Raw genomic sequence first — 16,481 nt, 5'->3', positions numbered from 1 at the left:
TCTAAGTGAGGCTGTTGGAGGGTTGGGGGAAGGGATGTTGGGTGTTGTTAGCCAGTGTTAGCCAGTGACCGTGCCAGGCAAACCAGACATGTGTTGCTCAATGACGACTTGGCACTGTGAAGTACAGACCTGGAAAACAAGAAATATGATGTTAAGGCTCCATGTGGCTGGAGAGATCCACCAGAATTGCCAATATCTATTTCTGCTTTATATTTCTCTAAGAAATCAGTCTCTACTTATCTACAAACAAGACTGGTGAACCTCTGCCCATCTTTACTTCTGACAGACTCTGACTCTCTGAAATGCTCCTTTTATACCCAGTCACGTTACTGTCATGTTGCCAATCACTCTAATTAGTCACAGAAAACAGCTCCAGCTGCTTTCAATAGTACCTCTTACTTTTCCAGCCTTTTGTTGTCCTGTCCCTAGGTTTTTGTTACATGTTGCTGCCAGCAATTTCAAGATGAGCAAATTGTTTTTATGAAATGGTAAAATTTCTCAGTTTCAAAATCTGATGATCTGATTTATGTTCTACTGAGGATAAATTTGGGGTTTACGAGATTTGCAAATCATTACATTCTGTTTTTACATTTTACATAACAACCCAACTTTTTTGGATTTGGGGTTGTATATGATGCAGTGCAAATGCATGTAGCTATGTTTGTAACCCAGTCATGGTCTCTCCTGTCTTATAATTTAAAATTGCAGTAAACATCAAGGTTCCCTATAGAGTTATATTTATAATAACATATGATAAGTAATGGCTGTAATTTTACAATAAAACTAAATAATCATAATAATAAACATGTCTGAAAGAAGCTGAAGTTATTCGGAGTGACTACCTGAGGCACTGACTCCATCCTGGTCCGGTTCGCTCCGTCTTTAGGTACCCCGTTATGTCCCGTGTTTTCTCTAGGTACAGTCCAGTTATCCTGAGTCCCTTTGCTGCAAAACAGACTAAAAATGTGCCAGCTTTTAGTAAAGATGTTATACAATGAAACAAAAACACAGCCAGGGAACAAGCCTAACTCAATGTTATTCCCACATTATTCTTTAGACTTCATTTTAACCAGAATGACTGATAGTATTTATATTTTTGTGATATTTAGGTGTACATTTGTGACCACCAACCTTCGTCTATATCCAAACATAAGGAAGAGCACACAGAAGATGATGCAGGCCGTGCCAATGTGGATGCCGATGACGATGCTGCCCAGCGAGGCTTCTCCTTCTCTGCACTGACACAAACTGTTTCCTCCTGCAAAAATACCACACAGGCACAAACAAGGTCATGCTCGCTGTACGATTTATCTCACTGAGAGATGCAGGGTGGAGGTCCTTGTCTGGAGGTTTGTCTGCAGGCATAACCCTTTAGTGCTTTATTTATGGTAACAAAAATAATAATAAAAGAGGTAGAGTTTGTCTGGTTTTGATCAGGAGTATTACCACAAAACAGCATCTATCTAATATTTCAAATGTCTTTATAATGCAACTTTTAGCAAACCATCTTCACTAATTACTCAAGTCCTAAAAGGGCATGCGTAATGTTTTTATTTTACTCCATTTCATGCTATGACAGGGCAATTTTGGTCATTCTCTTGTGATCTTGACTAAGAATAGTAGAGTTTTTTTTTCTTGATCTTATGCTTCCAAAATCAAATCATTTTATCCATGAGTCAGGGTGTACATTTGTGCAAAGTTTGAGGAAAATCCCTCACAGCGTTCTTGAGCAAGGGATGAACATGAACAGTGATGTTGACCTTTGACCAAGAGTTTCCAAAATTTGATTAATTCGACCTTAAGTCAGAGTGGATATTTCTGCAAAGTTTGAAGGAAATCCCTACAAGTGGTATTCAGATATTGCAGATATTTACAAATGGACAGAAACTGGCACGAGACAGAAAATCTGTTTTCTGATGATAAGAAGTATATTTTGACAAGGCCATGAAAAATTTAATTATTAGCATGGGTAAGACAAGCTTTATTCCTTGAAGTAATTAGATAAAAATGTAAAGATGTCAAGAAAACAACCAAAATGTACTGTTTCGATTAGCTCATGGGGGCTCGTCCGGGATTCATCTGTTAAAGGATTACCCCATTTATGCTGTACGGACTAAATTAAAATATACAGATTTTCACTTTGCCCTTCTGTAATTTGTGTCACCTGAAGTAATGATTATATTCATAGCTTTGATAAGAAGATTGAGAAGTCGGATTTAATATCATAATACTTGATTTCTCTCCTTTCTTTCTTTATATATGCTGCAGACTTTTAAATTATGTCTGTAGAATTGATTCTGTAAAAAAAAACCTCTTATAAAGCATTTGCATCCATGATGCATCATATTTAAATAAGTTCCCACTTTGTAATTTGATATAATCAGTTTTTCACAAGTTTTTAATACTCATCAGCTTATTAACTAGAATAAAATTGCAGGTCATTGAAAACCTGGTTGTATTTTCTCCTGTCTTGAGCATCAAGGACTAAAAGGTCCAAAGCTTCTGGGATTTTTCTGGAAGATTACTGCAGCTGAGTCCTGCCCTTATGACTACAAAGTAATCCTTGGGGGGGGGCACCTGATGGTTGCACTGAGTGTTTGACAACATAAGAGAAACAATCCCAACAGAGGCAGATTATTTTTTCTAACCTAAAACTGCTGTTACATGACTCTCCATAAAGCATCAGGCTACACTATAAGAGAAGGGGTTTTTCCTTTTAAATACACAGGAGATGCTGTTCTACTTTTGCCATGATCAGTGATTTTGGTGTTTAGCATGCTCAGATCTACAATGATGTTTGTTTAACACCTTGCCCCAACATCACATGAGCTTCAAATATTGCTTTGCAACACTGTGCATTGGACTCCACTTGTGCTTTTATTCCAACCTGGAGAAACAGAAGTGTGTCGCTTTGTATTGAGGAGACTTTGATGGCTGTGAGCTGGATAGTTTTGCTCCTGTGCTGACATAAGTCAGAAAACAACAATCATAATCAAATAAATCCACTTTAATGGGTCTTGAGCATGTTTGTAACCTTGAATAAAATGTTTTTTTATTCTGTAAAAACATGCTTGCATTTTTTTTTCTGCATTGCACTTGGAGAACTTGCTAAACTCCACTGCAGTATTTAGTATGAGCTTACCAGCAGCCGGGTCGCTCACGCCTTCCTCAGCCAGTGACACCAGTCTCTTTGAACAGTCGCTCTCCCCGTTTCCATTATAAGCCACCAGTTTGACTTCATACACGGCACCAGAGTCTGTAACAGAGAGCAACAAAGGGTTAAAACGTCTAGACTTCTCATCTGCTTTAGATTTGATGAATCAGTGGTTGAAAGTTCACACCAGAAACATTAGAAGGAAAACTGGATTAACTTTGAAGAAGAAAATGATCAAATCGTCTAACATTTGTAATTTCACAGCTCATAAAGAGGCACAGCTGTATTGTGTCCCAATAATATCATATGATATCTTTGTTACAATTCTGTAGGTTAAAGCTTCTTTCTGCACTAATAACTTATTTTACAGTTTCCTATGAAACCAGATATCTTCATGATTGTATTTCAGGCTGTCTGTTTGACTCGATCAATACGTGGAGCCAACATGTTTTGCAAAAACGGATGTTTTCTTTTAAGTCTATTTGCTGCTTGTGTCTCCGACTTTAAAGAAAGATGAACTGACGAGGTGATTGTCATGCCACAGGCCACTGCATCAGACATGATTATTATTGATCGGATCAATATGTGTTCAGAGCATCATCCATGCAGTGACAGCAGCTGTTAGAGACACTTTAAACAGCAGAAGTCGACTGATAATATAGGCCCAGTCATTCCCGGCTCATTTATCGGTCGATAACCAGCCGCTGTTATTTACGCCATGGCCTAACAAGGAGGAACATTTTCCCAGAAAGGAGAAGACGTTGTCCTTGAGGCATGTTTCATGCATCTCCTCATTGCAATGGAGTGAAACAGCACAGAGTCAGTTCATTCAGCTGGTGTATTTTTTTGTTCTGTAGGTGATCTGGATAAATGGGTCGTCATGGTAACAGGTATGAAACCTGGAGGGGTTGCTATGTAAACAAAGATGGAGGAGAAAGAGATAAGTCTATTTAGGATTACAGACAAAGAGTGGGTGACGTCTGGGTGGGAGTATTGACACTTCAGATCAATTGTTTCCATCAGGAGCTCCACTGCTCCTTTGTGCGGTTAAATACGGGAGGAGACATCTTCAATAAGTCTCTTAAACGCACAGTCTCACTGATAACAAAAACAAAAGATGGGTGATAGAATTGCAGCTGAATAATCGGGGTCCATCATGAATAAACAGCACAAAATATGACTGATACAGCAACAGAACAGCCGCTTCCTTGTGAAGCAGACTTTGACCCAACATCCAGGGTTTCTACAGCAAGGATAAACATGCCAGGTCAAGACAAGTCCCACCACAACTCTAAAGATCTGAGGGACTTTCAGAGCATTTTCAGGGCATGTAAAAACTCTATGGAAAAATGTTCCAAGATGTCACAGTTTTATGTCCACAGATTTAGTCACATCTCATAAATGTTTTAGTACCAGTACCAACCAGAGACACAAACAAAGGGAAGATTTAACAGACGTAGTCAGGCTCACCCAGCTTTGTGATGGTGTGGGCATTAATGTGACAAGGCAGCTGGATAGGCCCCTGAAAGTCAGCATGGGGGACCCTGCGGTATGACAGCCTGAATCCTTCAGCCTTGCCGGCCTTGCTTGGGAGCTCCCAGAGGACCTGAACGGCGCTGGTGTTCACCACCTTAGTGAAGAAGGTGGGAGCAGTCGGCACTGCACAGAGAGATCATGATGAAAGCATTAGACAAAAAGGTATTGTCAAAGGAAGGAGATGAAGGAAGGTTTTTAAATATAAAATAAGCACAAAAAGACAACAGAATTAATGAAAATGGACATAAAGGTTAATACACTTTTAGTCTGCATCTCCTATAAAAAGCTATTAAACAGTGGTATTTGTCCCAAAGCAATTTACTTTTGACTCTGACTCAGGTAGATGATGTGCTTTGGTTTTTTTTATTCTATTGCAACAACTGCATTCCTCGCTTATGCCTGAGCTGCATTTGTGTGATGTGCCACCAAAAAATCTGATTATATCCATTATCAAATCCTTTTCAATATTTTGAATTTAAATCCTTATTATTATTAAAATAACCACCAGATATTGAAGGAAAGATGTAGCAGCATTGATCCCCCCTGAGCGTTTAGTGTTCTTACCGCCTCCTAGTGTTGTGGCGACCACAGTGCTAGACTGCTGGCTGGCTCCTAAAGGTGAGTACGCCTTCAGGTAGAGCGAGTAGGTGGTTGCTGGCTCAAGGTTAGACACGCTGTGCTGGAAGGTTCCTTTACTGATCGCCTCCTGTAGCTCCAGACTGTCCGGCTCTGAATCAAACACAAAAATTAAGGTCATTTTTTATTTTAAGCAAACATTTATCTGAGTACTGAAATGTTGCTTATGAGATTTTTTTCTGCAATTTAGAGAGAGTAAAGGAAATTGACAAGAAAAACAGTGAGGAATTCAAAATGTTCTGTACTCTTAAACACAATGTGCTCCAAAATCATCAAATCTCCTTTATTTTAAAGATCAGTGATTTCAGGAAGTACAGAAACTTTATGATCTTCAGTCAGACTTGAACTAAAACAGACATGTATAGAGGGAGAGCACTGTCTGAATTGCTTAAATATGTTGGCAACATTTGAAAACATGGGGGTAACTCGTGAGAAAACTATTGCTTCTTTCCTGTTCCACTCTCCCAAATGTTTGAGTGATTTAGACCGTGAACATGAGTTTTACTTCGATTTTGATCATTAAAATCAATAAACTGCCTAGTATATGATATCTAGTTTTTATTTTGTTATTGCTGAAGCATCAAACAGGTGTCAATATTTTTAGTGATCATTAGGCATCACGACATTTTTTTCAAAATCAGTTCATTGGACATTTCACTCTTCAGTGACTAAATAAAGCATTGACAAATATATAATTATATTTTACCTCACTAGATTGACATAAATGATACTGTCTTAGCCCATATCTGGTTTAAAATCTATCAGTATATCTTAAAAATACCACCACCCCAGAAATATACCAAAGTTTTAAATGCTGTCATTATGACAGCCCTATCTGTGACCCTCACCTCCAATCTTCCGGATATGCAGCACATATCCAATGATGCTCTCTGTGACGTTGGCGAGCGATTCGCTCCAGCTGATCTGCAGGGCTGTGGTGGACAGGGCGCTGGCTGTGAGGCCCTCAGGGGCCGCCGGCAGGTCTTTAGCCTGGGCCACAGCCAGGCGGGCGCTGGCCTGGTTGGTGCCGGCGCTGTTCTCTGCGATGCACTGGTAGATGGCCTCGTCGTCAGAGCTGATCCGGGTCAGAGCCAGGGTGCTGCATAGATACAGACAAATTAATCAGATAGATACTCCAAAAGTTGATCGGTTAATGCAGATACACTGAACTGCTGAGAATTTATGGGTTGAGATAAAGTGGTGTCTTAATCAAGGACAAAAAGGCACCTTAAATCAATGCAACAAATTAAAAGTGTGAGCTTAAAGTGAAGGAGAAAAATATGATTAAAAACTAAATTTCCTTATTGTTGAACATCTCTGATCATTTCTCCCCCCCAGCCTCTGCAGCTCCACTCTCTCTCTCTCTCTCTCTCTGTCTGTGCTGTGCAGTGCTGCCATCATGTGGCCAAACTTTGACTTGCATGGCTCAAAAAGGCTCAAAATACAAATGGCAACTACAAAAAACAGGGACTTTTACAGGGCATCAAAACCTGCTGCTGCTTCTGCTTATTTGATGAAATTTTACCATATTTGGAATCTCAAATCTTTAATCGGCTTACATAAAATGTTACTATGCCCATATAACACTGATTAAAGGCTACAAGATGGAGATATGCAAAGGTAAGGACAGAATATGCACAATTAGTTCATATAATGAAAAGTATAAAAAGTGTTAAAAAATGTTAAATGTATGAAAAGTGTTACATTTAAACAGAAACAGGAGGATGAGCTCTGCAATCAAAGGACAAAGTCACAAATAAGTCTGAGCACTTTGGTTTAAAGTCTTTAAGTCCTGAACTTTGCATTTCAAGTCTTAAACAAGTCATAGACCTTTTCTTTAATCAAATGAGGCACCATTCCATTCCCCATAACTCTTCCCTCAACTTCAGTGTCTTATTTTTCAGCCTCACTGATTAAACTAACAAGCATTCACTTAAGCTGGCTGTTAGGTTAATACTATTTAAAGCTTTAACTTGTACAAATGTCAGCCCTCACATGCTGTTCTGTATGCAAAATCACATAAAAAAAAATCACATCCACTTTCAAGTCAAAAGGCCCAAATCTCAGAGTAGTCACCTGGTTTTTATAAGCACAAAAAATTAAACATAAAAACAGCCACAAATGTGTGTTACCTTTTGTCAAACCTGGCAGAGATCCAGATTTTTTTATGCACCAAGTCTCCTTTAGTCATGAATAGTAATTCATTCTACTTCTGTCCTGGATTTGAAACCTTTAATATGTACTGTCCTTTTTAATATTTGATACAATTGCAGCTATTTTATACTTTCAGTGACAGCATCATGACATATTCAAAGCATAAAGAGCTCTTTACAAGCCTGCGTGCTGGGAGATTCTTCTTCAGCTGACTTTATTCACCACGCTTTACTCAACTTAAGATGCATCTTTTGCATGTTTGTAATGTTATTCTTAGGGCCATATTCACTACATTTTCTTCTTGTAAGACTAATTTCATGAGGTAAAATATTATTTTCAACACATGGTGCTTAAAAAGCAACTTACCAATAATGAATTCAGCCTTTATGAAAGCTCTTAGATATTTTCCAAAGCATAGTGGATTAAAGTAAGAGAGACATCCTATGTGGCCGATTCTATTTACCATTTTTTCCTCTTTTTTTGGAGGAAGAAATTTGGTGTAATCACTTTCAACAAAACATGCAGTTTCAACTTGTTTGGTTTTACATTGTGACATAATTTGACTTTTTAATGAAATATAAAATGCATGTTTATATTCCCATATTTCCTACTGCTATATTGTGTATTGAATCAATTCCCTCTTAGAGATTTCTTTTCCAGTCATGCGGTCCTCTCTGTGGCTGCAGGAATCTCTCACCTGTTATTATTGGTCAGTTTGACGTTGTGTCCCGGCGTCAGCACCTTCCCATTCTTCAGCCAGATCAGGTGAGGCTCTGGGACACCCTGAGCCACGCAGGTGAACACGGCGCTGCCCCCTGCTGGTTTGGAGACGGACTGCGGCCACTGCAGGAACTCAGGAGGAGCTGGAGGAGGAGTAGAGAGGAGGAAGGTGAGAGGAGGTTAATTTTCATCTTTAACATCAGAGTTTACAGCGATGAAATGATTTCAGATGTCTTCTTGTCCCTTCAAACATAAAGTAGTGGTAAAATCTTCCCCTTTGAGACAGGACGGCCCTTCAAGATCCAGCAGTTTCGACTGAAACTAGATAAAACTGGACATTTCTGCTACAAGTGTAAACATTTTAAAACATTTATTTGAAATGTAGACCTTGTTTTGCCAGTCCTGACCTGCTAGTCAATGGATCTGTACTCCTAATAATAATTAAACTCCAAAATTTTCAAATCTTAAGCTTTTAAATAACTTAAGACTGTGTCTTTCCATTAGCTGCCATTCTTTTAGATGAACTGTATTCAGCTAGAAAGATCTGGGCCAGTAAGGACAGTAGTCCATAAAGATCAAGCTATAACTGTAGCTGCTTTAGGATAGCTCATAGTTAAAAGGATCCTGATGATATTCAGACTTTATGATACTAAAAACTGACAAATTTGTACAGCTTCCTTTTTTTTGCAAACATGCTGAAAAACATAAAATGTGTGATAATTGAAAAATAAAGTCTGATCTTGAACTTCAAACATCCATGGTGTCGCTTCACACCCCACTCAAACACACAGAGCCCGCTGACCCCCACCTGTCCATGTTCCAGGGTTCACTGCCCCCTCCTCACCCCTGGTTCAATATCACCACAACAATAACCGCATGCATATATACGGCGGGACATTGACAGCGGAGGTCTTTAAGCAGGAACACCCCCCTCTACACACTTCAGCCCACGCTCGACATCTCATTGATCTATTGACCTAAACACCCGCTGTGACCCCCCCAACCCTCCCCCCATACACCCCCATCCAACCACCTATGAGCCCAGGAGGAGGAAAAGGAGGGTGTCGACACAAAATGACCATCTCAATAAGAACGCATTCATCACTTCAGCAGCTGCTGGTCAACAAAGACTGTTTTTTATTTGATTAAATTGCATAACAAGGGAAAGGTGGGCTCGTACCTTCTTAAAATAACTGGGGTCCAATTCTAATTAATTGGTGGGTTTTTACCGATGTTTAAAAAACAAAAACAGCAGACAGTCAGCTCTCTTTTGAGCCATCAGACCTCACTTAAAAAGAAAAAGGAAGAACACTTAGCATTCTAATCCTCTGGATGTGCCAGTGATTCTCAACTGGTCAGACATCAGGGCGAGAATTGCAGCTTAAGTTTAAAAAAATTAATCTGCTCAAATCTGAGTAATAAAAACAGTTGCAATTTGGACCAAAGATGGAAAAAAAAAACACTGAATAGAGACAGGATTCAGCAAACATGTTTAAAACGCACATCTTTAATGAACGGCATGTTTGTGTTTCATTTCTTGTGGAATAATCTAGCTATCCTGAAAAAAAAAGCTTAATTAATAAAAAAAGTAGACCGTTAAGTTGAAATATTGAGTAAACAGCCAAAATTTGCTTGTTTTTGCAGGAAAACCAAGTACAATGTATGTCCATTGAAGGCTTCCATACATCATGGATTTCTGTAACATTTTTTTCCAGAGAAAATTTCAGAACAGCTCCGCTTTTGGGTCCTAACCCACCAGTTAGGAGCCACTGCACTAGACCATTCAAACTGGTTTACACCTGTGGCTGGATTTGAAAGCACAAATAACCAGGAAGAGCACCATTTGCAAACAACAGCGCTTTAAACGAGACCACAAGACAGCTGTGCAAAACAAACATGGATGTAAAAGCAAAGCAGCAGAGGAAGAGATGAGCTGTCTCCTGGCTGTGTAAGCATCTGATGACATACAAAGAAAGTTGGAGCGCTAAAGTCGCTAGGAAGAGTGAGATGCACCGTGATGTTTACAGCAGCATAAAGACGCATCTCTTTGGCCATATCTCTTCTTTCTCGCCTTGTTTCCTACACTAGCCACTGACTTGTCTTCTTCAAATAAAGGCAAGCTCCAAAATTAATCTAAAAAACACATAAAGTGGTATAATAAAATTGGCACATTAGCAGGATAGACTTTGAGAATTGTTTGGACTAATATTTGGTTGCATCAAGCCATGATTCAGGCCACACCTCACAACCTTAGTGGGGAAAATCAGGTACAAAATCAAGCCTAATATCATCTAGTGTGTAGCCAGTCTAATGAGTAAACTTTGACAGAAGGGACCACCTTCCAAAAATCTGATTGGTTAACAGTTTATTTATGGCTGAAATGTGTCAGTGAGCACAGAACCAGATCATGAACCAGTTTAAGACTGACCAAGCGAGTATTTCATTTGAGGCAGCCCGTGTTAGAATATCAAACATGTTTAATATTTAGGTTTTAGCTCTTAGAAGCTTTGACTTTATTAGAAGTGGTTAAATAATCATATTTACACCTCATACATGAGGATTATATGGACACTCCTGAGGCATGGACCAACATGTTAATCAAAAAACTTTTAGTAGATAAACTTTGATGAAAATGCCATAAAAGCCTAAAACTACTCTTTCAAATTTGCTCAAAATACCATAAAATCTAATTCAGCATAATACTCAGATTGTTATTATTGATACAATAGACATCAGCTTCTCTCTCTCTCTCTCTCTCTCTCTCTCTCTCTCTCTCTCTCTCTTTGTGCAGTGTGAGAGTGTGTGTGGTCATTATCCGTCAGTATCCCCTCCCTGTCAGCCGTCCTCAGCTGATCCATACTCTGTATTGATCACTGATTCTGTTGACCTTGGGCTTCACCTCATCTTATTACATCTGAGCTTCTTTTGTTTGGCGCCTGAGTGTGTGTGAGTGTGTATTGGATTTGTTAAAATCTACATCTCTATATGCCTGTTTTTGCCTTATGAGCTTTACATTATTACATTAGTATCATGAACAATTGCTGCCCATGCTGGGTTTCGTCTGAGCGTGTTTAAAGTTGTTTTTGGTGTTTGTGCAGAATATCTCAATCAGCATGTAATAAACTGCAAATTAGTAATGTCTCTAATTTCTGATAAAAGAATCAAATAACTTATTAGGCTCTGATGTTGGAATTAATTTCTATGCTACTTTTCACCACTTTTTTATCCACCCATGTTGCTATGTCTTTTTGTCACTTTACACCATTTTTGCTGTTTTGGTAGTCCTTTTTCTAATTTTGCTAATTTTTGCCTCTTTTAACCAATCTGTGCTACTTTAAAGCCCTTTTCACCACATTTGTCCAACATTTTGGCTGCTTCTTTTTGGCACTATTATACCTTTTTTGCCACTTTTTGCCCCTTTTAACCAATGTGTGCTACTTTTGAACCCCTTTTCACTACTTTTCAACCATTTTGCAACTTCTTCTTAGCACTTTTATCCCATTTTTGCTATTTTTTGCCCATTTTTGTCACTATTTTTTGCCACTTTTAACTAGTTGTTTGTTTTATTTTATTGCCTTCTAAAGAGAGATTCACACCCCCAATAAACTTGTTTTTAAGTTAAGAGTTAAATCTTCAGGTTTAGTTTTTAAAATAAATGCTGCTAAAGAAACACACCAGGGAGGTAGAGGTCGTCGTATCTAACGCACCCTCCTCCAATGTAGCTGTCCATCCTTTGTGCCTCCCCCTGCGAGGTGACACCTGGTTTGCCCTCACCCCTCCGCCGGGATTCTATCCATCATCCAGCCCTCCCTAATTAACCCAAAGACCACACCCCCTTTCTCCTCCTCACACCTCTCTGTGTGTCCATCCTGACTCGAGCCCCCCTTTCCTCTCTCTCTTTTTGACCGTTTCTGAATCCTTCTGTTGGGGTCAAGGTCAGGGGTTAAGGGTGAAGGCCTTCCTCCCCCCGTCCTGTCCCATCCCTTACTGTTCTGCACCTTGCACCCCTTCTGTCCTTGTCTTTTGTCCCTCCTCTTTGTCTCTCGGTCCTGAACGTGACCGTGGACTCTCAGACGGACTGTGTGAAAGTTCCGACCTTCGCCAACCTCCACGCCAAAATAAAAGCACTGTTTCACAATGAACTTGACTTTACATGAACAATAAAATCAGCCATCTTTGAGCGAAACAAAGTCTCTGCACACTTGAACCTCAAGCATCTCTAGCTGTTGTTTTGGTCATGATTGATGAAGACAAAGTGAGCATTTTTTTCTCACAATTGTTGTCTTATTTTTAAAGTTCTGGCACCATTTTGCTACATTTATCTCCACAAATTAAAAAATAAAAGCAATCAGCTTTACCTCACTTCCTGCAGCGTGTAAATTTAAGATGCCAGACTGAATCTTAGTCAGATGTTTTAGAGAAAAGGTCACTTTTTAGAGAATGAAACTATAGAAACCCAACATTTACCCATTATATTTGCTCCAATTTCCTGCAGTAGAAAGTAATTTAATGATGTTGGCACAGCTTCTTCATTTGCCTGTAGTGACAAATAACCTCAAAGCAAGAATTGTAAGGTTTATGAATAATATCATGAGTAAAAAGATACAAAAGAACTAAATGTATGGTAAAAATAGTAAACAAAAGTAGTTGGCAATCATACATAGAGCAAAAGTGAGTCTTAACTTTTAGGGATCAGTAGTACTTTTCCTCCAAAAAGTGGCTTTTCTATTGTTATCAAGTTATAACATGAGCTTGTAGTTCATAAATTCAATATTTTTCTTATAATACTGCAAAGCTTTAGTCCTAGCACAAAGAGCAGAGGTTTATTTCACTGATTATCAAACATCTATGTTTCAGTCTTTTCTTCACCTTTTCTCTTCCTGTTAAGTCCGCCTGTTTGAGCGGATCAATCAATACTCTCGTTCTGTCACTCTCTCTGTGATTGGCAGAGCCTCCAGTGAAGGCGGGGGGGCTGATCTTTAATATATTCATTAATTTATTGATCAGTTTTCTCGATTTGGTGTTGAGAGAACAAAGAGCTTCAATCTGACAACATGAAGCCACATAAAGCAGAATTAATAGATTTAAAAAGGCAGAAAGTGAAATATATTCATGTATATCCTGCATCAGATACACAGCTGAGGAGAGTTTCTGGTTAAAACTAGATGAAATTAATCTTAATTTTGGTGTTATTTTATCCCCTATTCTATATGCTGTCTTTTCTTGTCTTCAGATTAGAAGATGAGACAAAAGTCCAGAATTAGTCATTTAAAGTCCTGATATTTTAATCTTTATTTTTAGATACCTTTATCACTAATTCTTAACAACCCCAGTCTTTATCAATAACACATCAATTCTTTTCCATTGTTTGGTGGAATGCAGTGGTAAGTCATCAATTTTTAATCTTATCCTTAGTCTTTAGGTTAAAGTGCTAGTCAAATTTTAGTCATTTTCACTTTCAAAAGTTTTACTTTTGCTTTAGTTTTAGTTGACAAAAACTCAAAAAAAATTTGTGTAGTTTTAGTCTGTACTCATGATGTAAATAACCCTACATCAGACGGGAATGGGACAGCATTCCTCTCCCAGCTGCTCTGCTCCCTTCCCAGATGTTTACAGTTGTTAAAGGAAGAGGGGATGCTACACTTTGGTAAACACAGCCCTGTCCCTACTTTTTTGAGATGTACCATCAAATTCAAAATGAGCTATATATACATATATACATTGAATATTTTTCATGAAATGGTAAAATTTCTCAGTTTCAGCATCTGCTATGTTGTTTATGTTCTATTATGAAGAAATAAGGATTTATAAGATTTGACAATCAGTGACTTCTGTTTTTATTTACATTTTACACAGCGTCCAAACTTTTTTGGAATTGGGGTTGTATTTGAGTGTGTTTGTACAAGTACTGGTGATGAATATCCTCCAGAAACCCAGGTCTCTAAACCCTGTGTTTTTGTTTAGTTTTCCTTTCCCAGTTTAATACATCATCATGACCTTCATCATCCTCGCCTGGATGCCGTTTTACTGTGCCATTCTTGAACTCATCAGAATATGTGACGTCGTTTAATTTGCTAACTAACATGCTTGTTTCAACACAGATTTCATTATTTATTAATTAATATGTATTAATATTTTTGATAACGGGACTTGCAATAAAGTTTGGGAGGTAGGAGCTAATGCTTTGTGTCTGCATGCTACTGGCAGCTGAAGCCAAAGGAAGGCCGCCTACATCTCTGTTTAGTTTGATACAAATACCAGCCTACTACTGGAATATACACAAGAGGTTAAACCTAACTAACACCTAACCTCATGGATTCTGAATGTCCAACAATCCAACATTAACATTTTAGTCTCAGGTTGTCTTCACAATGAAAACTAGGATCTATTTGTAGTTCGCTGTCGCCTCATCCTCCTCATGGAGGAAGCTCATTATTCAACATTTTTGGGTCTTATTTTTGCAAATGAAATTACCTCTGGTCAAGTTAAGTCTCATAATAAAGTTTTCATGACTGTTGTAGAATAGAAAGTAAAATTCAGTGTCTGAATATGTTTAAAAATCACATTTTTTCTGGATGCTTTTGTCCAGTTAACGAGCTTTTGCTACAAAACCATCAATATACTGTATCATAGGCAGAAGTCCAGGTCATTAAAAGAGGACACATTTTCACACTTCCTGGCTCTTCCTGTGGGCCTGTGTCTATGTCTTTAGGAAGGGATGCTAATTGATCCAGCCTCAGGATGGCCAATTAAAACGCAGCTAATGACAGAGAGAAATATCAGCTGAGTGTGCGTGTGGGGACGTCTGCAGGGTGATGATGGATGAGACAACGTCATACAGACCCCCCATCCCCCTCTATGGGTGTCAGCGTTGAAGAGGAAGTGGACAGAGCAGAGCGGTGTGCATATGGAGGTAGAGGGGTGGGGGCTCACAGCAGTGTGTGTCACCCACCATACAGCCCCCACACCCCCCACCTGACTCCATCGAACAGCGAAGGGCAAAGGTGAGAAGAAAGGGTGGATCGCCTGATATTGACCCCGTCCTCCACCTCTCCTCCCCCTCCTCCTCTCAGTAAGGCTTGTTTCAGAGTCATTAAACGAAGGACGTAACAAAGGCTGCTGCAGGTCGCTAAGATGTTCAACAATATTATGGATAAAACAATTACATGATGTTTTCTTAATGCTTTTTCCATTTTAAATGCATTTTACATTTTAACATCTTTTAATATTTACTAGTCGATCCTCTCTGCTCTTATGCATTTTCTTTTATTAAAAGAACAGTGCAGTTTTTTTGGAATAATGCTTCCTTTACTTTCTGTGTCCATACATTTTAAAAAGCTGGGGTATTCTTAGCTTAGCTTCCATGAAGACTGCCACCATAATTCAACACTGAGGCTAAATTACAGTGGCCATGAAGGGCAGATAATCTGCATAAAATTTGGGAAAAAACGCTGCAAATTCATTTCTAATTGCGTACTGTTTACTGTAAACTAAAAAAAAACTTTATATTCTTCCTGGATAAAAGGGGAAGAGCACTTCTACAGAGTTTAGTACATCATCCTTGCTATGCTGAAGTTGGCCCCCACAGGTGGAATATAAGTGACTTAGTTGGTAACTTCACTCAGGGTGCAAAAGTGTCTAATGCCATCCAATGACGTTTTGGGAAAGCAACATTATAGGAATATTTTGGTATTTTTGAAGCTGGGTCATATGAGGTACTGGAAATACTGGCAATAGTAGTAGCATTAGCCTCCAGTGATTTCAGTGAGCACTGCCCCTGTGAGAAGACCATACAGTGATGCAGAAGGGTATAGTTTCTACATGTAATTCAGCATTGTAAGCTCGACGTATCATGTTTTAAACCCTTAATTTTTGTTCTCTGCCAATTAGACATTAGTGTTAACTGGAGACAAATGTAGTTTAAGCCAACCTAGCTACAAACCATTAACTATCAGCAAGCTGATCCAAGTGAGCTAAGAAGGCAGGGTTTAGCTTAGTTAGTTGTACTGTACTTGTAAGTAAATCCTCCTTTATGTCCTTACCTTGTACTACGAGTCGTCCGAGTGCCGTTCGTCTCATCCTGGTGCCAGGTCGGTTTGCGGCACACACATAAACACCTGAGTGCTGAAGAGAGACGTCTGAGATCATCAAGTTCCCCGTCCCCAGAACTTGGATCCCTTCCACGCCAATGGAGCGCCCGTCTGGATGACACAAAGACATACAGACACAGTAAAAACCAAAACAGCATACAGCATCTACCAGTCAAACCATGGAGAAGTTA

At 39.0% G+C, this 16,481-nt stretch overlaps 1 protein-coding gene across 1 annotated transcript in view; it reads right to left on the bottom strand.

The window, feature by feature from the left end:
• si:ch211-57n23.4 (immunoglobulin superfamily DCC subclass member 3) overlaps window positions 1-16,481 on the bottom strand; it is a 50,682-nt gene continuing 34,201 nt past the window's right edge. Inside the window, exons 11-19 of the mRNA XM_041808611.1 lie at window positions 16,243-16,401; window positions 8,178-8,343; window positions 6,175-6,425; window positions 5,255-5,419; window positions 4,625-4,813; window positions 3,143-3,256; window positions 1,132-1,255; window positions 843-957; window positions 1-129 (exon numbers count right to left, since the gene is read on the bottom strand). Coding sequence (XP_041664545.1) covers window positions 58-129; window positions 843-957; window positions 1,132-1,255; window positions 3,143-3,256; window positions 4,625-4,813; window positions 5,255-5,419; window positions 6,175-6,425; window positions 8,178-8,343; window positions 16,243-16,401 — 1,355 coding nt within the window. The 3' untranslated portion in view covers window positions 1-57. The remainder of the gene's footprint in view (window positions 130-842; window positions 958-1,131; window positions 1,256-3,142; window positions 3,257-4,624; window positions 4,814-5,254; window positions 5,420-6,174; window positions 6,426-8,177; window positions 8,344-16,242; window positions 16,402-16,481) is intronic.

This window comes from Cheilinus undulatus, linkage group 16 (assembly GCF_018320785.1).
Source record: "Cheilinus undulatus linkage group 16, ASM1832078v1, whole genome shotgun sequence".
NCBI lineage: Eukaryota > Metazoa > Chordata > Actinopteri > Labriformes > Labridae > Cheilinus > Cheilinus undulatus.
This window is presented reverse-complemented; position numbering and strand designations above follow the sequence as displayed.